General features: G+C 40.9%; 1 protein-coding gene across 2 annotated transcripts in view; it reads left to right on the top strand.

Moving 5' to 3' along the window:
* The first annotated feature begins 4,950 nt into the window (after positions 1-4,950).
* The window catches only part of VIT (vitrin), a 53,701-nt gene continuing 35,344 nt past the window's right edge, over positions 4,951-23,307 (top strand). For both annotated transcript variants that reach the window (XM_053939453.1, XM_053939452.1), the window contains exons 1-4: positions 4,951-5,106; positions 19,160-19,229; positions 20,964-21,029; positions 21,991-22,147. In XM_053939453.1, the coding sequence (XP_053795428.1) occupies positions 19,199-19,229; positions 20,964-21,029; positions 21,991-22,147 (254 nt within the window). In that variant the 5' untranslated portion in view covers positions 4,951-5,106; positions 19,160-19,198. The remainder of the gene's footprint in view (positions 5,107-19,159; positions 19,230-20,963; positions 21,030-21,990; positions 22,148-23,307) is intronic.

Raw genomic sequence — 23,307 nt, 5'->3', positions numbered from 1 at the left:
CCCTACCTTTCTCAAGAACTAGACAAACACATCAATGTATTTTATATAAGCCTTACAGGACATTGGTTGTTTTATTTACCTCAGGCTCATTTCAATATAAGTTCTTTAAGCAGCTAAAGCCAAACAATGTTAACCCCCTATTTGCCTTGCCATCCCAATTATACTTCCCACTCTGTTCTCTTTTTTTTTTTTTTTTTTTTTTTCAGGTATAAATGGTTTTTAAGAAGAATTTGCCTTAAGTGTAATAATGCATAAGTTACGATTTTATTTAATGGTGTTTGAGAAATGTGGAAAAACTACAGAATTTCAACTCCACTTGTTAGGAGTTCATGTGCAACCATGCTCTCTTTGAACAGAGCCAGCACTAGCAGGCTGTGCGTGACATTTTGGGGTGTTGTAAGATTCTGCTCTCTGATTCCTGTGGTAGTATTTGGTTGAAAAGGCTCGAGGGTAATTGCTTGAGAGCAGAAAACTTTTTCCTTTCTGTTTAAGCACCTGGATGGGATTAGATATGACATAGCTACATGTTGTCTTGCAGAAATCATTTAATTTGCCTGTTTTCTGTCCTTGTATGAGGAGTCAGAACTGCCTTACTAAGCCCACATTGATAAGATACATTCAGCACTTTCTGTGTAATGATCACAAGCCAGTTACTTCAGTCTTGGGTCTTCTATATTTCCTACTCATACCTGGAGAGCAAATGATTTCATGATTATAGAAGAGTGGCCACAGCCTCATGCCAGACCTTGGGTCCCACAAGTGGGATAAAGATCTGGTATATGAGAAACTCTCTACTTTCCAGTGGGAAAAATTTCCCAAAGTTTATATTTCTCTAAAAACTGCACAGGCATATCTTATTTTATAATATACCTGAAGAGTATTTTCTTTGCCCATGCCTGCAGCATTGGAGCCAGAAATTCCTCCTGAGTGTTAGGGAGATGAACAGAATGGGTTGGACTGGTGCACACACCTGCTCCACAGGACCTATATGCCTGTCAACCCTTTGCACAGATCTCTTGGAAGCAATTTATGACCTTTAAAATCACCATCCTCTGCTCTCACTTAGATTTTGACCTACTCTGTGAACCTACTACACAATAAAACCTTTCTCCCTTCCTCTTTCAACAAAAGTTTGACCTATTTATGTGACTCATTACAGAATGGCCAGCTATGATCAAAAGATAATGGACCAAGTCAGTAATGAATGAATTGGACTGAATTTGGACATGTAAGTGCAAAAAGTGCAAAACTACAGCTTTGTCTGATGGTTCCCTCACAGTAGGCTCTTCTCTGATCAGGGGCCATACCAGTTGGTGAGCAACAAACCCAGAACATGTGAGTTTAATTGCATTTCAAAATAGGGGAGGTTTTCTCTATTTCAGTTACCTGTGAATAACTGCATGCAGAAAGAGGGAAGCATGAGGAATCTTAAATTTTTTTGTTGGCTGAAATATGTAAGTCCACTAGTTATGTTATTAAAAAATGCTTTGTTAAAAATTGTTGAAGACAGATTTTAATGAGGATTAGATTAAGTGCAGTGAGCTTGCCTTCAGTGAAGTCAGATTTTCAGCTGCTTCCACCCACCTGTTACCCAAAGCAATGTCTTTTAAACAAACCCTGTGTACCTTGAAAATTCTGCATGACAGATGATCTCAGAATGCAGAATTATTTAAGAGTCTTTATTTAAGTTCCATGAGCAAGTGTCTAGTCTTCCAGGTTGCTGCTACCTCTGTTTGAAAATACTGAACTTCCTTACTGAGTCTTGGCCAGATGATCTCCTCTGTCAGAGCTAACACTGCCGACATACACCATATCTCTATTTCTGCTGTTTTATCTTCCAGAGTGAAGGTAATATCTGAGTAGGTCAACTAAATTTTCTTCAAAAACTTAAGAACCTTCTCAACTCTCTGATTCTCTGGTCTTATTCACTGGCTACTTCAGGAGACAGATAAGGGGCCTGCATTCTTTTGTTTTCAAGCTTTGTTTAAATGGATCATGATAAATCCTGCTTTAACTAACATGCAGATGAAAATACAGCACAGTAAAACTTAAAAACACACAAAGAGTTAGCAGAAAACTAACTGAGGTGGAGGCCTCAGACTAGAAGCAATGGTGGAAGACATGAACACATCCAGATATAGAGCACTTGTCCATCCCCTAAACAATCATGTTCAATACCTTTTGTCTTCAAATTAGTGGCTTCCTGACTGTGCAGACATCTCTTTTGCAAAAAAATCTTTCCCTGTGGCAAATCCCAGCACCAAAGTAGAGCCATTCAATGTGGTCTACCCCTTGTTTCTGCCCTTCGTGTTGCCAGCTCTTGGGTGGCTGGAAATTGCCTGTCAGGAAAGAGCACAGGCAACAGCACTCAGAAATGTTGTGATAAAAAGAGACAGTCAGTGCCCTCCTCAGTGTTTTGTTTGGATACTCCTCAGTTCTCCATTACAATCAATAATGAGAGGCTGAATGCCCTGAATAATAACAAACCAGATAGTTTTCTTTTTCTGCCTAACTCAGTGTTTCTGCTCCAGAGTTCCTGGGATGCTCATTTCCAGGATGCCAGGTTAGCTCTCAGGCAGTAACGCAGAAATGTGCCACCCAGCTGGCAGTATTCTTGACCCTGAGCCAGGACTGGAGCCAGCAAGGCTGGGAGAGTAAGGTGGGTGCAGAGTGGACAGGGCTGAATCATTTCTGTGTTTTTGGGAGCAACAAAGCTGTGTTCTCATACAACTGCATCTGAGCAAAGTCCTGCCAGCACCACGCTGGCTTTTTGCCCATGGTATAATTTACCCACAAATAAGATAATTCATCCATGGAAAATGAAAAGTGGATCTATCAGCTGTTTCTTTTGTAAAACTGCCACCCTGCAGCAACAACAATGAAGTGTGACCTTGGTCATGCGCTGTTGCTCTTGCTTTGACGCCTTGTCGACAACGTTCCACATGCCAACAGCTACAACTCTCAGTGAGCTGACAGGGCAGCAGAAGCTGAACCTCAGGAGGAATTTTTGCCTGTACCAGTCATCCCACTTATCTGCTGTGTCTGGCTTCTCAGTTCCATCACTCAATACCAGTCCAGCTAGTTTGATGCAGTCCTGTTGCATGCTCTGCAGGTGCCTTTGCTACCCAACCATGGTTTGTTTTGCCAGAAGCTCAGTCTTCAGTTCTCTCATTTGCACTGGTTTGAGATCAAGATTCTTTGGTAACCCACTGACCTGAGACTGTAAAGCAATACAGGCAAATCAACTACATAGATTCCCATGGATTTCTGAAAATACATTGCTTGAATGGAAAGCAAGTGGCTAAGGACCAGTGAAGGTCTGTGCCCAGAGATTTTTGAGTATTTTGTCTGTGCCCAAAGATTTTTGATTTATCAGCATCTGCAGGTAAGAAGTTGTCATGGAGATTTCAGTCTTTCACCAGCACTGGGAAGTGGCACATAGCCACTTAGCTATAGAACCCCAGTATTTAGATATTTGTGTCCTAGTACCTATATACCTCTAAACTTGTAGTCCTAAGGTCCTGATCCTTTTGTCCCTCATTATCTGAATAATTAAACCTCACAAAGAGTTATAAAAAAGACTATGATGTTCTGAAATTGTTAACTTGAATTAATAAGCCTTGGGGCAGTGGGGTGGTGTTTCAGGTTTTTTCAGCAGATCTTCTAGGTAGAACTGCTAACAGATTTGCTGTCTGAAGAGGCTTTTTGCCAGTCCACTGTATCCTGCTTTGCATGGACTCACCATGGCAAGCCAGAACTCCTGTATTAAGATAATCAAATGAATTATGGATCATTGTATCTTAGTAACACAGTTGGAGCTTGTTGATAAACTTTTGATCTTGTACTGTTTATTAATATGCTGAGCTGTTACACAGTTTCTGCAGATACTGGAGTAGATATTTGCAAGTACCAGGTAATCACCTTCCCTTTGAACTAAACGCATTTAGGGGACTGTTAAATCAGGAATTATATGTCTTTCTAATGTGTGTTTTGAAGTCAACCTCCTGTATTTATACTAGATTTTTTTTTCATAATGATCTTAGATTAAACAGGGTATATTCACCCATGGATGTTATCTATACACTTCCGAATACCTAGATGGATTTGCAAATTATAGTTTACATTCTAGTATCCTGGAATAAGATACCAGCATTTTCTGTGGTAATCCCATAAATGCTATGATCTTGGTTATTTTAATACATTTTTCTTCTTAAAGTTACCCAAGAATTTTAGGAGATCTGCATACAGATACTTAAAGAAACTAGTCCTTTTGTGTATCTTATTTGGCCAGGTCACACTTAACAAGTACCAGTTTATTAGCCTTTGAGAGCATTTTATTAAATCCTCACTTCCAACTTCATCAGAAAGAACCCTCATGACATACTTCTACTTCTCTGTGCCCAGACTTGCAGAGTTATTCTGTCACTAATCCTCTTCAGGGAAACTGCTGGGGGAATATGATGCTATTCACATAAGTAAAGGCATCACAGTCTCTTCTAAAGATATTTTTTCTCTTTAAACTTGATCTATATCTAACTAATCTGGTAGCTATAATCTTTAAGGCTGTGTGGTTTACTCTCATCTACTAGTTCTAGTCATTTCACTACAGTGCTGAACTGCACAAGGAGACTGAAAAAAATGAGCCACAACATCAGTTGAGTAAAGCTTCACTTCCCAAAAAAGAAAAACTTGACAGGCTAGTGCAAAAGGAGCATAGAAATCCCTACCAAAAATATGTGGGAGGGAACGTATATTTAAAATAGGACCGCCTAATTCGGCTGCTAAATCAGTGTAAGGAGCTCTGTAGTCTGTGTGTGCGGGAGGGAGAGGGAAAGACAGAGAGAGAGACAGAGAGGGAGAGAGGAGCAGAGGGAGGGAGTGGGGGAGAGAGAGAGCAATGTGCCTTTCACAGAGCTCGGAGCTTGATGGGAATGTTTGATTAGCTCCTCTCTGAAAGAAAAAAGGTGTCCAGGCCTCCCTCTGCTGCCTGCCTCTCCTTCTCTAGAATAATGTTGGCTGGAGTTTGGGGTACAGAAAAGCTTGGAAAAAAACCCACTTTCATACTGTGTGGAGAAAAGGAATAAAAAGTTGCACACCTCAAGCAAGGTAATTCTGATGTTGTTTTTCTCTATATTTATTTAGGGGGGAGAGGGGGAAGTTGTGTTTTTTGCCTGTTGATAATAGTTAAATATTTTCACTGTTGAGAAACTGTAGGGACATAATGTTTTATTTAGCATTCCAGCTGTGTGCTTAGGATCAAATACTTAAGAAGATGAAGACATAAATGTAGAATGAAACTGTACTTTACTTATATATACTTCATAAAGTATTTATGAAAGCATTAAGCTCCTGCTGTTAAAGTGGACACATATACTCACTGCCTGAACAGCAAGGGCTTAACTATGTGATAAAGAATGATGCATACAAGCCACACATCAATAGACATTTGTTCAAGCCTTCTGTTCAAATAGTTTGTGGTAGACAATGCAACTTGTTCCTCAGTTTAAAATTGTTTTGGTTTCAAGACTTTTTCACTAAGTCTTTTTGATCAATAGGAAGGTGTGTGTTGTATCATTAATAAACACTACCTGACACTGGGCAACACTAATCTCCAAGGCACAGAATGGAAAATGGTATTATTTCAGTGATGTGTGTTTCTGTGGTGTGAAGTCTCTTGGTAATGGATAGATACAGATGTATGAACAGTACAGTAGCCTAGACTCCACACATCCTTTTGTGCTGAGTGCTTGTTCTGGTGGTGAGGCTCCAAAAATGAATAGCATTGTCAAGCCTGCCACAGCCGCTCAGCTCTCTGCAGAGAGATTAGAGTCTTGATAAGTCTCTTCAAAATGTGATTTCTTTCAGACCAGTACAAACATGAACCAAATGCCCCAAGCTAAATATCAACTCTAGTTAATATTTTGTTCCTAGAGTTTATGGGAACTACACCACATTCAGAGCAAAAAGCAAAATTACGTATTACAGAGGCAAGTCCTCCTTAGAGCATACTGTTTTTTCTCTAACCTCTCCAAAATTTAAACAACACATCAAAACAAGAAAACACACACAGAGAAAATTTTGTTTAGATGTCTTTTAAAGTACATTTTACTGAGAAAAGACATGGAGTTATGTTTATAGCTTGTGTTTTCCTATATACATCCTGAAGTTAAAAACACTTTGCATTTCTCTACACTCAAAGAAAATCTATGTTTTTCTGTGTTACCATCTTCTTCAGACTTCATTTAGTTCATCACTTGAATGACAGTCATGACTGATCTCTTTCAGAGATGCAAAGAGAACTCAAGCAAAAATAACTGCATTACAAACACATTAATTTTCAAATACTAAGTTAGTATCTTATATTAAACAGACTTACTTTGCTTGGATGTTTTATTTAATCCTTTGAGTAGCTGGGGTTGTTCTCACTGGGATGACAAAAAGGACTTCCTGTCTTTTAGTTATTCAGTACATAAAAAGTATTTTTTTAAGAAGAAACTTTGAATGTACTGCCAATACAGTGTTTCCACCTTTAGTAATAATGGTATGTTCTTAACTTGGTCTTGAATTGTTCCTACCTTTACTTAATGTAAGACACTACTCTCCCTAGAGGTATAATTACAGCATTTATTTACCACTGACTGGTGAAACCAAGCAGTTTTATTAGCTCCACCAGGTTTCCTCACACATGAAATTCAAGAAAGATCCTCCACTTGGATTCTCTTTTGTCTAATAAGGATGAGAGCCTATAAAAGACTTTCTTTTAGAGGAGGCATAAACAAGGTGTTCCCTTTTCACCTAGTTACTGACTTTCACAGAAGTAGTAGGAAATTAATTATTACACACCTTTTTGTCAAAATTAATTTCTAAAAGGGCACTACCTGAGCCACAGTGTGAACTCAGAAGCTGAAAACCAGGCCAATTACTTCATGTGAAATATCAGAATTATTTAGTATTTCTGGCCATTTCTTCTTAGAAAACATTGTTAAAAATAAACCTGATGTTTATGTTACAATGGCATCAAAAACTTGACTGTACCTGGTCTGCCTGGAGAATTTTGAACTTTTTCTATTTCTGCTCTGAACCACAAATAAAGCTCGAGTCAGAAAACACTTTGTGTGATGTGACATCTACAACTTCTCTGGACAAGCTGTGTCAGTGCCCCAGCACCCTCACAGTGAAGAATTTCTTCCTAATATCTAACCTAGACCTACTCTCTTTCAGTTTAAGTGTTAATAGGTAAGTCATTTAAGGCAGCTGGATGAAACGAGCAAGAAAAAGTGATAGCTCCGTTTACTACCTGCAGCTATGACTGTATTCCTGAAAAAGAGGTGCTGTGGCACTTGTAGACATGAACTGCCCCAATAGTGGGACTGGCATGGGCAGGGGCCAGAGCAGCGAGGTGTGTGTTGGCCCATTGCAGTTGGCTGGGGTGGCAGTGTCTTTTCTGGATGGGTAATGAAAAACAAAAGTCTGGAATTTCCTGGCAGTCCTGGGGGGATATTCTGGCCCGCTGAAGCTCTGGGTACACACCAGGACTCCTCCATCCTGCTGTAGCATCAGCTGAGGTTTAGCTTTCTCATTCAGGGCTCAGGAAGTGGACACTGAACATATAATATGTCCTTCCTTCTGAAAACATGTCCATCATACAGATCCTATTAATCTGTGTTGAAAAACAAACACAGAACTGCAAAACTGATGGTTTGGGGTTTGAGTTCTTCTTTTAATAAAAGAAAAATAACAATCATAGCATGTATAGTACATAAAACAGGGAGGATGCAGCTACAGTAGTCACTGATCTGCCCTCCACAACTTTTTCTTGTGGAGTAGATTTTTTAGTCCAGAGTCAGAGAGAGAAATAGGTGCTTAACACCTACTTAGAGCACTTCAATTCCTCTTTTGAACTTGCCGGGGCACAAGGAGCCCCCTTGTCCCAGCGCTGCCTGGGGAGCCTGTGCTAGAGCTCAGCTGGGACCTGGGACAATGCAGCCCCTGTTCTGGGCCCGGCTGTCGCACAGAGACTATAATTATCTCTCTTCTAATGACCAGCCAGGCAAGATAACAGTTTTCATGCTATGTTTAGAAAACAATGTCTTACTACAAATTGACGGTTCATTCGTCCATAAAAGAGCCTCTCTAACAGTCCTAAAGCAGCTGCCACTCTTTTGCACCCCAGTCCCTTTATTTGCTGCACATTTCGCTCTTGGAAAACCTGGGTACGTGCTGCACAGGCAGCGCAGCTTCCCGCTGCCACACAAGAGGCTCAGAAAGGCACAGAAATGCCCAGAAAATCTGTAGCTGTTTAGATTGTATCTCTGTTAGTAAATTAAACTCTGTCTGTCTGTCCTGCCAAAATCTGCATTGCCCTTGTGAACTCTCTAAACCCCCAGCCCAAAGGGCTGCAGGCAGCGCTGTGAGCGCCGCGTAGGGCAGGAGTAAAACTGCTTTGTGCACACTCGTGATAATGCCCAGTGGAAAGCAAGCTGATGCAAAAAGAGGGATGTGAAGGGACTTGTTCTGATAAAAACGGAGCATGCATTACTGATGAACTTTTCTTCCAGCACTGCGGCCCATAGACAAGTCAGGATCTACTGAAATTCTGTAGGCTCCAAAGGCATCTCTGGGGTAGCTGTAGTGGCCCAGCTGTGATTGCAGCTTGTGTGGGTGTAGCTGCCCCTTGCAAACACCGGGAGCTGCCAGGTTTGGGCAGTCCTGGCAGCATGGCACTCATGGGCTAGCTACCCAAGTATTTGCTCTGGGCTCTGCAAACATTCTGCACCTAACTCTGTTCTGGGACAGCTCTACATTTAGTGCTGTCTGAGGGCTGCTACCACATCCTCTGCAGGTGCCCTGCCAGCAGAGAACAGAGCCCATTCCCTTGTTCTGCAGCCAACTCACCCTCATCGCTCTTGCCATCTTCTGTGTTCTCCTCTCCAGCAGGACTTAGCTGGGTAGCCTTGGGCTGTCTTTCCTCTTTGGGTTCATTTTTCAGTGACTGAGGCCTGGAAAAAAAAAAAACCCAGAAAGTGTTGATCAGAAAGAAAATTTCCCAATGGCTTGGAAGCATCAATATTTCTCATGAAAATTAATTTTAATTAAAAAAAATACAAACAAACAAACAAAAAACCCACCCCAAAAAACCCCCACCAAACAAACAAAAAAAACCCACCATCTGCAGCTTTTTCCTTCCTTCCTTTTTTAAACACAGCACCCAAATCTATATCTCATTTCCTGGAAACACATTCACATTCAGAAGAGTATTTATAACCATCTCTGGTCCATTCAAATTATCTAGGTTTAAACCGTTCTTAACATCAGTCTTGCTGTAGTGGCTGAACTGACTTTCTAGCACACATAAAGTCCATCCCATCTTTGCTTTATCTCCAGACCTTCAGAGTGCATTAAGAGGTCAGTGGCACATTCAGAACACAATCTGTGTCAGTTATCCTTAATTTGTCTCATTCTACACAACATCCCACAGACACAGATATAAAAAATAAATTCAGCTTGCATTTGCAAACTGTTGCTCAGCCCATCACCTTATAAAATATCTTCGTAAATGTAACACATGTTACACAGCAGCCAACAGTCCTTCAGCTGGCAGCTTGTTTCCTATGAAAAAAGCACATAATTGCCAAGTGACAGTTACACATGCGCCAAAATTTTCGGGAGGATTCTGAATGTTCCTGTGTAGCTTCATGCAGTCCTTTAATGTCCTCACAAGGATGATCTGGGGATTTCCAACACCTTCAGGCTTGTACACAAAACTGTGGAAATTTTTACCTCTCAAAAATCACTCATTTACAGGGAAGTTTGGACACGGCCATGTCTGTGCCTCTCGATCTCCCTGCCAGGCTCCTTTAGGGACTCAGAAGGCTCCATTCTTTCTTGTTTCCCCCAAATACATCATTTACCCTTCAGCCCATAGAACAGGGGTGAGACATAGAGGAAAGCTGGCAGCAGGGCTGTGTATTCTGGCTGTGGACAACTTCAGTGAGTCAGAGCTACAAAAGGGTAAGGACTCCCTGACTACAGGGGTATTTTCACAGCTGCCAGCCAGCTGAGGATGATGGGAGTCCATCCTGCTTGCCTTGGTGGGAGCCCATCCTTCTCACCTCTTTTGCAATGCATCTTCAACACTTGAAAATTTTGTCCTTCTGGGCTTAGTTGAAGAAGTTTTAGGACATGAAGCACAGGAAGAAAGAGGCTGTTTGGAAGTAAGGCTACATCGGAAGGAGAGGAGTGTCCAGATGAGGGGGGGGTGAGAGGTTAGAGAAGTTTAGAGTAGCTCCAACAGAGCAACTTCATACAAATGTTATAAGGGCATACACTGACATCGCAGAAGTCATAAAAGCCTACTTGCACCCTGTTCTGAAGAAAGCCTTTCCACCAAATTGCATCTCAAAATATGTGGTAATTTGGGACAGAAGCTCAGTCTTCTGTGGTCTACATCTTCTATTCTTGTTGCTGAAATCTGTATATAGAAAGAAATACATAGGTTAGACAATAATTAGATTTGAAGTAGAAGCTCATATGGTAATCACCTAAAGCCAAAGTTCAAAATTCCTGAGCATGGAAGTAGATTATGCAACACTGAGGACTGCGGGATTAGTTTGTTTTCAAAACAAAAGACCACAAATTACAAGTTCTTGCTCCCAGTCCATGTGGTTTTCCTTTTTTGATCTTGGTCTCTAAGAAACAGAATCCTGTGATCCATCTCTATGCAAAACCAGCAGGTTTTAAAATACTCTAATATGCAAAATTAGTAAAACAGTGTTAGCCTGGTTCTGAGACACATTTCTCAGCAATTTCTGGCTGCACCTACACTGTCACAGTATCCAGGACTGGGCTCTGAAGGCCACTTTCTTTGCCACCAGATTTTCTAGCTCTTCATTTCCCCTCAGGGCACTCAGGTACTGAGGAATGTAGTTTTGGAAGCTTAGCTATTCCTCATGTCTGCATGACCCATATGTCAGAGAGACCTCTCCTGCCAGTTGCCAAGGGCTGCCCACACATATGCCATAAGGCTGCACAGCTTGGTCCTTGCTATGTCCTGTCTCTCACCAGCACCTCCACCAACAGCATGTCTTCAGGAAACCAGCACAACCCATAATAGCCTCATTTATAATGCTGGCACTCATTCAAATCCATAGCTCACTTTCCTCCCAAAAGCAGCTTGGAGCCCTGAGATGTCTTCTTCAGTCATCAAAAAAAGGAAATGCTACTCGCAGATCCACAGTTTTCAAACTGCTCCCCAGAACGGCCTCATCAGGTGGGAGACTTCAGCCTGAGTGCACCTCTTGGGTCGCAGGTGGGCTGCAGACCAGCACCAGCTGGGAGGGATACAGCTGGAACAGTCTGTAGCAAAGCCAAAGCAGCAATGACCACTGCCTGGGGAGGGCCATGGGCAGGGTGGCCATGCAGAACATCCTGGGATGTGGGGTCGAGCATCCTGGCCCTCAGCAGCTGACCCTGCAAGGAGGCAAATGATTTGGAGGTCCCAGCAAAGCAGTAGAAGAAGACTGAGAGGCAGAAGGTAGTTTGGGGTTGTTTTCTCATTTGCCTTTGAGAAAAGGCAACAACCTCCCTTGTTGCACAGGTTGGTTTTGTCTAAACTAAAGATATCAGAAAGATATTTAACTGAGAAGGCTTGGTGAAAAAATAGAAGTAATGCAGTTAGGAAGAAATAATATTTTTTGAAAAGTACAAAATATATAAAGGAAAATGTTATGCAGTTGCAAGGAGCATGAGACTATCAATTGAAATTAATTTCTTAAGTTCAGTTTACTGGTTTCTGCCACAGAAGTGAATTTCAGCTTAGTTTTACTAAATGCTTTCTACAGCATTCCGTGCTTTCTGATTTACCAAAGATCTTTTGTGAAAGATGCTTCCTTGGTCAAGTTGTCATTACTAGACATAAATGAATTTCATCACTTCCTGCCTTGCTTCCAACAAGTGCCACATGCCAAGGTAGTTCCAGATTTTTTTTTTTTAACTACAAATGTTTTCTGCATCCTTACCCAAGCAGTCCTTGGCTTTGGCATGGGACATCACTAGTAATACAACCTGTAGGAGATACTGGATCGATAAAAGTTTTCTGTGAGCTGTTGTATAAATTTACTGGCGTGCTTAAGGATGAGTTTGGCTTTTGATCTAGACATATAATACACTTTTCTAGTAAAGGGTTATGTGTAGCTTTAAGCAGAGAGTAAACATCCTACAGTTTCCCTAAATTTCTGCTTCTAAGTTTCCACCTAAAAAAAAAGTTGTTTTGTTTGAACATGCTACAGAAATTCCAAAACCATCCCCAGGGTTATGTGCAGTTTTTTCAGTGCCTTTAACAGAAATTCTTTCCTTTTAGACTAAATATGTACCTTCAGGGGAATTCTGACACACGACACTAATTCTTAGTTTGCAGGCAGCACAATAGCATGGTTACTCAGTGCTCTTTATTGTGCATCCAATCTGAGAAACCATGTATTGCACTTTAAAAAGTCACTTTGACTTGTTTAAACCATTTGTTGGAAATAGAAAATGGCACATTTTCTAAAAAAAAAAAAAGGAAAGAAATGTGGCCATAAATCTCATGCTACAAAGCTAGCACAGCCCTCCGGCGCTGCTGAATTGCAGGTACTTTCCTCTGCCTTCTATTTCTTGGGAAAATGACAGTGCTGGAGACTGATGGCACCTGACTGGGGTCTGAATGATATTAAGCAGAAGTAGTAGTCAAATTAGCAAAGTAGAAAAAGTTTGCCTGAGAGTGAGGGGGGCAGATACGTGAGCAGACAAAAGCCTTGATGGGGAGGAGAACAGAGGGAGGAAGTTTTCTGGACAGGGATTCACAGGTTTAAGCTAACAGCAATTCCCAATGAGGCGTGAAAGCTGTGCATCAAAATGAAAAATAATGCATAATACATTAGCAGAAACCAGGAAAGTACAGTGTAATGGCCCCCAATGAAATCACCATCCAGACAGTCCAAATAATATTTTCTCTGTGGGTGGGTGACATATTCTAAATGTATCTCTTCCTTTGCTGGAAGGGGCAGGTCAGACCAACATAATTGATGGTTTTCTTACTGAGACAGATGAAAATGTATAATCATTGCAGTTTTATTTAAGCTCTGAGAAAGGTCTGGCAAGTTAAGTCACACTGTAGTCTTAAATAAATTACTTTCCTCTGAAAGAGCTCTGTGGAAAGTAAAGAAGTCATCAGCACTTCCACCTTATGTTTTCATTTCAGGGCATTGCATGAACACAAAATGAGTACTGCTTGCATGTTTCTATTTGTCTCTAAGTTTCTGGGTATATCATCTCTTCATTATACCTACCTGAATGAGAACTATTTTGAACTAAATTCCTCTTGCCAACCTGAATATAAACATTTGTTCAACCACCTCAGAAAAAAATTACTCCTGTGCCCAAGGTGCAACTTAGGCAGAATTCAGACCTCTGAATCTACCCATACCTCACTTCAGTGACTTGAGAGTGACTTGACAGGTACTCCACAAGAGGTACTGGCTACCAGCAGTCTCCACAGCCCTCTTGTGAGTCACAAAGGAGAGCAGGCACCATTTAAAACATTTTGTGGCAGCCACAACAATCAAAGTCTTGTAATAAGAAGCAAGTGGTGAGAACCCTTCCTCAGGGATAACTGTCCATGGCCTCAGAAAATCTGGACCCATGTTTTTCTCATCACAGAAGAAGTACCCCATCATCAGACTCCAGGGCACAAAAGGTTGGGAGACCCCAATTTTCTGTGACAAAGAAGGACCCATGCATAACCACTAATTACAAAGATGGGGTCAGAAAGAAAGCAAGCAAGGAGGAGACCGACTTGCCACTTGCCTGGGAGAAAAGGAGAGCCAGAGCCTCCCTGCCTCCTCTTCCCCATCTGAATGTGCAAACCATGGGGCTGCAGCAAGGAGTGGCTGCCCTGGAGGTGGGGGACCACCACTGCTCAGGTGTGGGACTCACATGGCCATGGAAGGCCTCTGGCAAACAGGCTGTGGCTACTGTGTCTTGGAGGTAAAGGAGTATAGTAATGCAAAGACTCTTCAAGGGAAAGGCACATGCTGTCCCCAGGCCCAGAGACTCCTTTAACCATGGTTCCCTTGTTCATTTTACTAAACACACAACTGCTGAATGTGTGACACACAATGCTTCTTACAACCCCTCCACCTCAAGGGAAAGACCTGCAGCCACAGATGCCTGGGTTTCCTTGTCAGCTTTCTGAGACACAGGGTAATTAAGTAGAGTGCTGCTCTGAAGCTCAGGAAGCATTTTTGGGTTCTTCCATATATGAAAGAAAACAGGTGAGCATTCACTCACCTTTTCTTATAGCAGCAGGTGATGAAGTCTATAATACTTTTAAATTCCTGGATGCATGTATTCTATTTCAGACCACACAAAAATTAAAGTCTATCCTCCCATACAGATAAGTTCACCTCATAAAATAGCATCTTGGATCTTACATTTTGTGACTTGGTCTTGTATACCTACAGGTCAGTCTAAGCCTCCAAAATTAACTATAGCTATCAATTCAACCTTTCTGTCTCAGCAAAGCTCGGTTACCCCCAGTTTTTCAAAAAACAGCCACTTAGATACTTTTTTTATGTGCAGACTTTCAGAGCAATGCAGTGCACTGAGGGTACATAACTGCATCCCTCTGACAAGAAAGGGGGTGAAACTAAAGCACATGTGGCAAGTGCCAGTCATATCACCTAGTGTGCTCCAAAACAAACAGTTCTTGCACTACCAAACAAGGTACAACACCGTGGGTACAGACTATGAGCATGAAACAAAGAAAGGGTTAAAAAATAATAAAACATAAAATCATTTAAAAAAACAAAAAACCAACCAAACAAAAAAAAAAAAAAAAAAAAACAACAACAACAACAAAAAACCCTAAAATGTTTTCCTCTAGAAGATGATGATCAGCTCTTGTTTATCTGAACCAGTTTACTCAGACCTACACCAAGCCCACTTGATTTTCCCATAAAGGGCACATATTTAACTCAACCCACAGTGCTTTGAGATCCTGCTGCTAACTCCATGCTACTTGCGCAAATAGATTTCAGACAAAGTCCACTTCTGTTTTTCTTTATGGTGCCAGAGTTGCTGAGATATTAGAACCCCTTGAAAAGGGGAACAATAACAGACACTGTTGTGGTACAAAGAGAGTATACAAATTAATTTCTGTGGCACAGGGGATTACAGGAGATAAACTGCTTACTCCTGCAGAGGCAAAGCACATGGCACTAGCAAAGAATTTCAGCTTGCACGTGGAATGGACAGCAGTGCCTGACACCAAAAATCAAGCACTTAAAATCTGCACTTCCTCCAGAAAATGTTGCAGTTTGCCATACAGTGACACTTATGTGCATTTAAACCATCTGTTTGTTTGTAGTATGTAGCAGCTCTCTCAAATCTTTATAAAAGTCAAGTTGCTAATGAAAGGTCAGTATGAAAATCTTACTTTTTACACAGAAAGAATAGCTTTCTAATTCTGTCTCTTCACTAACATTCAAGCATTTTCAAGTGTTTGTGATCAGGAAAAGGTAACCAACATTTTTTCAAATAAGACTTTGATTTTAAAAGGTAAAATATCAGCTGCACTAGGAAACACTGAAGGAGATACTCCTTACATTTGTACTTAGCAGGAATTGAAGCACATATTAATGTAATGCATATGCAATAGCTTCTCTGGCATAAAGGTAATTTCTGTTATGACAGTCTGAAAGATTCAGATGGGAAAATGTACTCTGAGAAACAGAGATCCAGCATACAGTTTAGGAAAATTAATAGTGTGTAGTCACTACTTCCCAGTTCTGACTGGGACTGTAAATACTGCCTTAATAGAAATCTGATTAGGAGAAATCTCAGCAAAACTCATGCTCCAGACTAAAACAAGAAACTTTACAGTTTGTTTGATTGGGATCTATTCATTTTGTAAAGAAACAAAGAAAGTACAGCTTTGTATTTAATAGCAAAGTGTCATTCTTGATCTGCAGATAAAACATCCCCAAACCTCTCAGAGGACCTATACAGACTAAAAAGTCTGTTGTAAGCATGGATCAGAACCCTGCTTTTCCTTCCCTTCCCAGAGAAACAAAAACACCCACTGCTTTTTTCCAAGCTGTTGCTCCCTTTACCAGTCTGAAGGAGCAGATGCCATGCTAGTGCACAGTACAGGAGATCTCACACAGCTTAAATCAGGTGACACTCTAGGCCCCAGATAGAATGAATGCACACAGACTTCCCACTACAGAAAGCCTGGAGCTTCTATGCCTGATACTTAATAGTCAGCAATGTAAATCCTCCTGTGCATTTCCCCATGTGACAGCCCAGGGTCTAAAGGCCAGGACCACCCCTTGGAGTACTGTCACCAGAGCTGTGTCACAGGATGTCTGTGCATTTCTCCTCATATGCCAGTGCCTAATGTGGAAATTAATATAGTGGCAAAAACAAGTTTCTTTACTATTATAATTTATTTCCATGAGAATACTAGCACCACCAAAGATACAGAGTCCACAACAAGATGTTTTTCTGTCTAGCTGTGACAACAAAACTGTTAAGTAAATCTAACAGCCTTGTCTGAGTGCTTCTAGTATCTTTCTTATTGATAAATATCTGTTATTATAGGTTAAAGCATCTGCTGAACTCTGCCGAACCCCTGACAGGCTTTAAGTCTTAAATCCTTTTAGATTTATTGGCTTCTTTCCACTGTAAATTCATAATAATTTAGGAACAAAAGCCCACTTTCTGTTGCCTTGAAAAGAAATGCCCACCAGCTAACTAGGCAGAGAATACAACTGCAGTCAAGCCTAGGGTCCTGCTACCCAAGAGGACTGGATGGTTCTGGGGGTGGCTGGCCATGGCCCAGGAACAGTAGGGCTGGGGGACAGCAGGGCCTTCAGGAAGCAGTGGGAAGTCTTGTGCAGCCCTGGTGATACAGGTGGTTACACGTTTTGTAAGACAGGAAAAGTTAGGCAGTGTTGGACTCTCCCCACACAACACGCAGCAGCCCACCATGAAGCCAGATTTTACATGGAAGCTTTACCATCTCAGACCTCTTCTACTCTAATTAAACTGGTGATGAAAAGCATCTCAGCACCAAGCCAAATACTGTCAGGAAAAAATCACACAGATCTCTTTGACTTTAAATAAAAATGCCAATGCTGAATTTATTCACTGCAAATTTTGGGAAGGCTCATATTAAGATCTCTTTTGCAAAGTCTAAGCCAGTGTCAATACAATCTTTAATGGTGCATGGTAATTCTGCAAATGAATTGCAACTCTTATTCTGCCCCTTCTTTTTCTGTGATTAATCTAAAGTGAGAATTCATTGAAGGGGAGCAATTGTGTAATACCTCTGATGTGTTAGTGGGTTGAAACATAAAAGAAAGGAGAAAAGCATCTGAGCTAAGTTTCTCTGAGCACTCTTCTACATCTTGGTGCTATTTCTTTTAACAGCTTCACAGTGGAAATAAACTTCACTAAATGCTTAAAATGGCTTTTTGTTTCAAAAGATGAGCAATTCTTTTTAATAGAAACTAACCATGAGAGTAGAATATCACCACTTAACTGCTCTTGCTGATATGGCTTGTACAGCCTGGGGTCATCCCCACTGCACTGTCTATCATTTTTCAGAAAGACACAGTGACTGTGTTGAGCCACTTTCCATATCCCCCAGATTCAATTCAGTGGCTTCTGAGAAACCTCTGCCACTTTCAGCTTTAGCAGCCTAGCAGGAAACTTTTTCAGGGAGATCACGAAGGAAAGACATTGTGCTATTAGGAAGTGACACTGTCAGTATGTCCTGGCACTTGAAGTTCTCCAACTGTAGCACAGAAGTAAAAATCAGAGGTGGATCTGCTCTATGTAAAAAGAGCTATATAAATTATATAGACCCAGAATTGACTGAACTCAGTTTAGATTAGCATGCTATTTTAGTCATCCTCACTCATAGCATGTGGCTTGCTTGAAAAAGAAGAGCAATTAAAGTAAAAATATGGAAACATTTTATATGAAGACAGAATGCAGATTTTGTTTTTCTCTTACTTTCCTGTATCTGCCTTGTTCTTTAAACTTCTTTCTGGGGTTACCAAAGCCCTGCTTCTGAGTATATTAATTGCTATGTGAAATCAGATGAAATCTGCCATTTTTCCAGGAGGCAGATATCTTGCTTTCCCTGGTCATATGCAGCTTTAACATTCTTATTTAACATTCATGTTTTCTTTCTGAATAGCTAGGTTTTTTTTAACAAATCTTTCCACTTGTAAGCATGTAATAAGTTTCTCTGAAGATCAAGTTAATTTTGATCCTTGAGACTCTCTCTGTACAACAGACAAATATATTCTCCCTTTCAGACTTTTTACTCTATTTGTCAAACATTATGTAGTACTTTAATGACTATGATTAACTATGAGTGCCCAACACAGGATTCCCTCAACAATCATGAATTAATAGCAAAAGCAGCAGGTGATGCTCAGGAGGGGCTGGGAGGGGTTATCTCTGATAAGTTTGAATTCTTGTAGCCTGGCCAAGAGCTTCAGGGATGGCAGAGGTCAGACCCAGAAAAAATTGTTTTCCAGATGTTCTTACAAAATCCTCTTCATCTCAGGTGCTCACATACATATACACACACACACATCCTCAGAAAAGGAAAGAAACCAGTAATTTGGCTCACAATTGATGGAACAATTGCAAAATACTTCATGCAACATCTTTCAGGAGTAAATGGATTTGTTTATGTTCCCCATATCTATGTGAGATAACCTGGTGTGCTTTGATGTGCAGAAAACACGATTCTTTGATTCTTTCTTAGAAGAGCAGTGAACAGATTTGAACAGATGTCAGAACATATCCATGTCCATCATGGCCTCTCCTGACACTGGCTTCTGAAATAAGTATGTGAAATCTTGGTTTCTGGAGCAAAAGACAAATTTTGGAGAGAAGCAAAAATTAGTCCATGGGAGTGTGATAGCCCGAACAGCACCTCCTCTGGGGATATCAGTTGTTCTAAAAAGTGTGATAAGAGGACGCAGCATGTGAGGACTGTGAAAAGTTAAAGAAGAGCACACAGTCCCTCTGCCCCCACCATTCCAGTGTCATCTGCAATACCTCCAAATGCAGCCTGATGTACTCTTCTTTTCCTTTTCAGTGCTCCTTAGCAACACATCCAGATTTTGCTTTACTCACCATGAAGGCCACAGTTGTTGCAACCTTCTTTGGTAAGTACAGCTGATGTGCTGCAATTAGTAGTTTATGGGTTTGTACTCTCCCATCCTGGATGCCCAGTGGCTGCTGACTAATTCTCTTCCTTTTGGACTCCATGGCTGATGAAGCTCTCAGTGGCAGGTGTAAGCCTTAGCACAGCTTTTCAGAAACACGCTACACAAACTTCTTGACTTTGGCATAGAAAAAAAAATAATAATTACTTGCAGAGATCTCCAAGTATATTACCAGTTACATGCAGTCCATATCAGGTGGGCCTGAAAAATGTCTGTAATGTAAAGATTCCTTCTAAAGAAAAATCAGCTGTTTCAATTCTCCCTGTTCTTGTTCTTTCCATGAACAAGATAGTACCAAAAGGTTATAAATGTGTCTTTCCCCTGGCAGTCAGACAGGATCTCACTTTTTGGGAACATGTAGAAACTCCAGAACTTGCAATTCATCTTACATGAACACTCTGGTTGTGATATTCCCAGGCAATATTCCCTCTAGCTGTTATCTTCAAGTCTGTCAGGACAGTTGTTCTTAGTTCAAATTACAGCAATCTATGTAGTTCTTCTACATAAATTACCAGATTACTTTCCCCACATTATTATATAATCCCCACAGGTTATTCTGCAACATTCCAAGTAGTTGAGATATTGAACTTTATTTTCCACTCATGCATTCATATTTTTTTTAACTAACTACAATTTTGCCATGGTTACACCACTGCACCAGTGACAAAAGGCCCAAATACTGCACCTATACACTGCCACTTCAGACAGTGTGAGACTGCTTTAACTTTTGAGCAAGTTCGAGGTGTAGTTAAGTCTACAAACTCTCTCCAATCAGTCTAGGGGGAGAAAAGCATGAAAGAAGGAAATTACTTCTGTTGCATATTCTAGTAAGATTAGTTTAACAAGGGATAGAAGGATCAGCTGACACATTATCGAGAGTTTAAATTCCCTTTGAAAGCTCAGAGAAGGGAAAGGTGAATAGGAAAGTCAAGATATTTGTAATGAAGTTATCAATTACCCATAATACAAGTGCTTATAAAATAAGCAGAGAGAATAAAGAGATTTTGTAAGTCATCACTTAGCAAGTAAACATAACATGGTAAGCTACATGCATATATTGGGATGTAACTTTTAATGTAACAGCATATGTCTCTTTTACACTTTTCAAATCATAATCCTGCTTACTGAAGAAAATGAGTGCCCTTGCTGGGACATGCCACCCTAGAACCTCACACAGTCTGTAATGCTGCCCAGTATCCCACACCTGCTGCCACCAGTGAGTGAAATGTCACAACACAAAATTAAGAATAACCTTCCCAAATGGTTATTAAGAACAATCTTTGGCTCTTGAAATTCCCAGTTGCTTTATGCACAAAGCACATTGTTTCATTAGCATCCCTATTACACCAATTACAAAGAGTTCCCACTGCTTGTGGAAATATTTCTGTGGTTTTCTGGACCACATGGACTCCATGGCATCTTTAGATAGTGAGTTGCATAGATGAATGTGTGAACTGAACTGATCTTTAATCCCATTCAGAGAACTTCCCTTCTGCAGATGCCATCTTGACTGCAAAATTAACAACCAAGTAGAAACCTAGATGTGGCTGAGAATATTCCTGTTTCAGGTTTCCAACCTGTTGATTCAAATTTGAGAAATCTCATGCAGAGGAGCCTGTGGTGACTGATGTGGATAGCCCACCTTTTTCCTGACACTATGTTTATTTGTTCTAGGTGTGTTTCTTACATGTACATACACAGCCAAGGAAGTCACAAAGAAGACAAAAAAGGCTAAGCTATGTAAGTGGTCTCAGTAGAAGTTTTGGCTGTTTTACAGCAGACAAGTCCAGTGCCTAAGAAAGGTGCAAAGTAAGATTATATCCTGGTAATTCTTCACAATTGTCTAGAGTAAATGGCATTATATATTAGCTAAAAGATTCTTTTATTAAAAACAAATTACTGAGTAAAATGTGTGCTACTTAACATTTATAAAGGAAAAATTTTGTAATTCACTGCTAAAATGTATTTTCCTAGGTCATTAGGTATCACACAAGGATCAAAGCAAGCACTAAGGTTTTCAGAGAGACATAAATATGTGAAATGGACCAGCTGTAACACAAGGCACATGTAGCTGATTAGTGTGAGACAAGTGGTGCATCTCTGTGCACTAGGATGTTTAACTTTCAGGTATTCTGCTGCAGGAGCAATTCTGTCCACAGATTATTTTGCTCATGTAGCTGCCAAACAAGCCTGCTGCAAGGTTGTAAACGCACATTTCAATCCCTTGTTCAAAGTAAATCGTACCCAGTAGAAAGTTTTAAAAATTAAGGGCAAGATAATGGGCTGTGACTTCAGCCTGACATAAAGACAGAACAGACCTACATAAGCACAGCGAGAGGCTTGGGAAGCATCCCCACCCCCTCCTTCCCACGTGTTAACCACAGGCTGGGTGACTACACGTCTTTCTCTCTCCAGCAAAGTGTCATAACAGATATTTCCTTCAGAGAAGCAAACACTGAAGGTCATAAATACCCACAGGCTTCTTTATTCCATCCTTAGTTACTGCCACGTCCCTTGGTATAGGGGTTATTATGTGTTATGTTGTAGATGGAAAAGACACAGATGTCTTGTATCTCAAAACCATTGATAGGAAGGCTTGGGAGGAAGGCATCCCTGTCACTCAGTTACTCACTGTTTCATGACAAGATCACTCAGCCATGAAAGCATTCAATCTGACTTTACCAAGATTTTGCACTCACAGATGTACCCCAGATTGATTGTGATGTCAAGGCGGGGAAGATAATCAATCCAGAATTCATTGCAAAATGCCCTCCTGGATGTCAAGATGTAAAATACCGTGTTTATGGCACAGACATTTATGCTTCTTTCTCCAGTGTCTGCAATGCTGCAATTCACAGGTGAGTGAATTAAAATGAGTGAGGCACTCAGACAAAACTGTCATTTCAGTGCAGGGAGCTTCTGACTTCTCAAATTCTTTACGGTTCCCACTTCCTTGTAGGGTCGATTGCAGGCTGCTGCAATAGAAAACCTGAGAGAAAGTCCATGTGTGATGGGATGGACCCATCCTTATAAAGTGCTGTCAATCCTGTATTCCTATAGAAATTAGTTGTGTTTGAAGAAGTTTCTCAGCCTTTGGAGAAATGTCTTGAGGTTTCCAGATCTCTCATTCATGCATAACAAATTACTATTGTACTATTATTATTCAAGTGGAAGATAGAGATGGAGCTACTACTACTAATAAATCTTCAGAAAAAAATAGGCATATCACCAGTGATGAATACATATGACTCTCATACTTCTGGGATTGGTTTGGTTCTCTGCGTTTGAATTTAATTGTCCTTGACATCAAAGACTGAGTAATGTGCTTTCCTGCTACATAAAAGGACACTGCACAAGGGAATGAGTAACATAAATTCTGTAGGAAAAGTTTTTCAGAATTTTATTAGCCATGCAAAAATGTGCATAAAATTCTAAAGGAGAATAACTGCACAACCAAAACACACTGCAGCTGGAGGTGGGATGCACAGGCAGGATGTATCCAGCTAAAAATGCAGCAAGAAGTTCTAAAGCCTGACTGACAGCTTGACTTAGTTTGGAGATATTTGAGCTGCTGTGCTTCCGGTTCTGTGAAATCCCTGGGATCTCGGGTAAGGTGGGATAGTTAAGGCTTCGGGACTTCCCCCCTTGCCTCTGCACGGCTCAGGCTGAGGCGCCTGTGTGCGCACAGGGCTGCCACCTCCTGGCTGCAGCTCCGCCCTCGCTGGGGAGATGACTGCCAGCCGCAAATTGCTCCCTCAGGTACTAGTGCACAATGGAAATTGCCTCGGCATGCAGAATTAGTCCCAAAGGGAAGTTTAAAAACATTGGTAGCAATACTGCAATCTCCCTCCAGCCTGGCTGGCTGTATTATTACAGTGAGGGTTTCAGTTTTTCTCATTTGCCAGCTGGTTTTGGCTTTGTTAGCTTACGTGTTGCAATTCCATAGACAGTGAATTTCTTCCCCATACATTTATTTTAACAGCAGCTTCTCACAATTACCAGAGCGAAATACACCTCT

The sequence above is a fragment of the Vidua chalybeata genome, chromosome 3, assembly GCF_026979565.1.
Source record: "Vidua chalybeata isolate OUT-0048 chromosome 3, bVidCha1 merged haplotype, whole genome shotgun sequence".
Classification (NCBI taxonomy): domain Eukaryota; kingdom Metazoa; phylum Chordata; class Aves; order Passeriformes; family Viduidae; genus Vidua; species Vidua chalybeata.
Note: the sequence above shows the minus strand (reverse complement) of the source record. Positions and strands in the feature narration are given on the sequence as shown.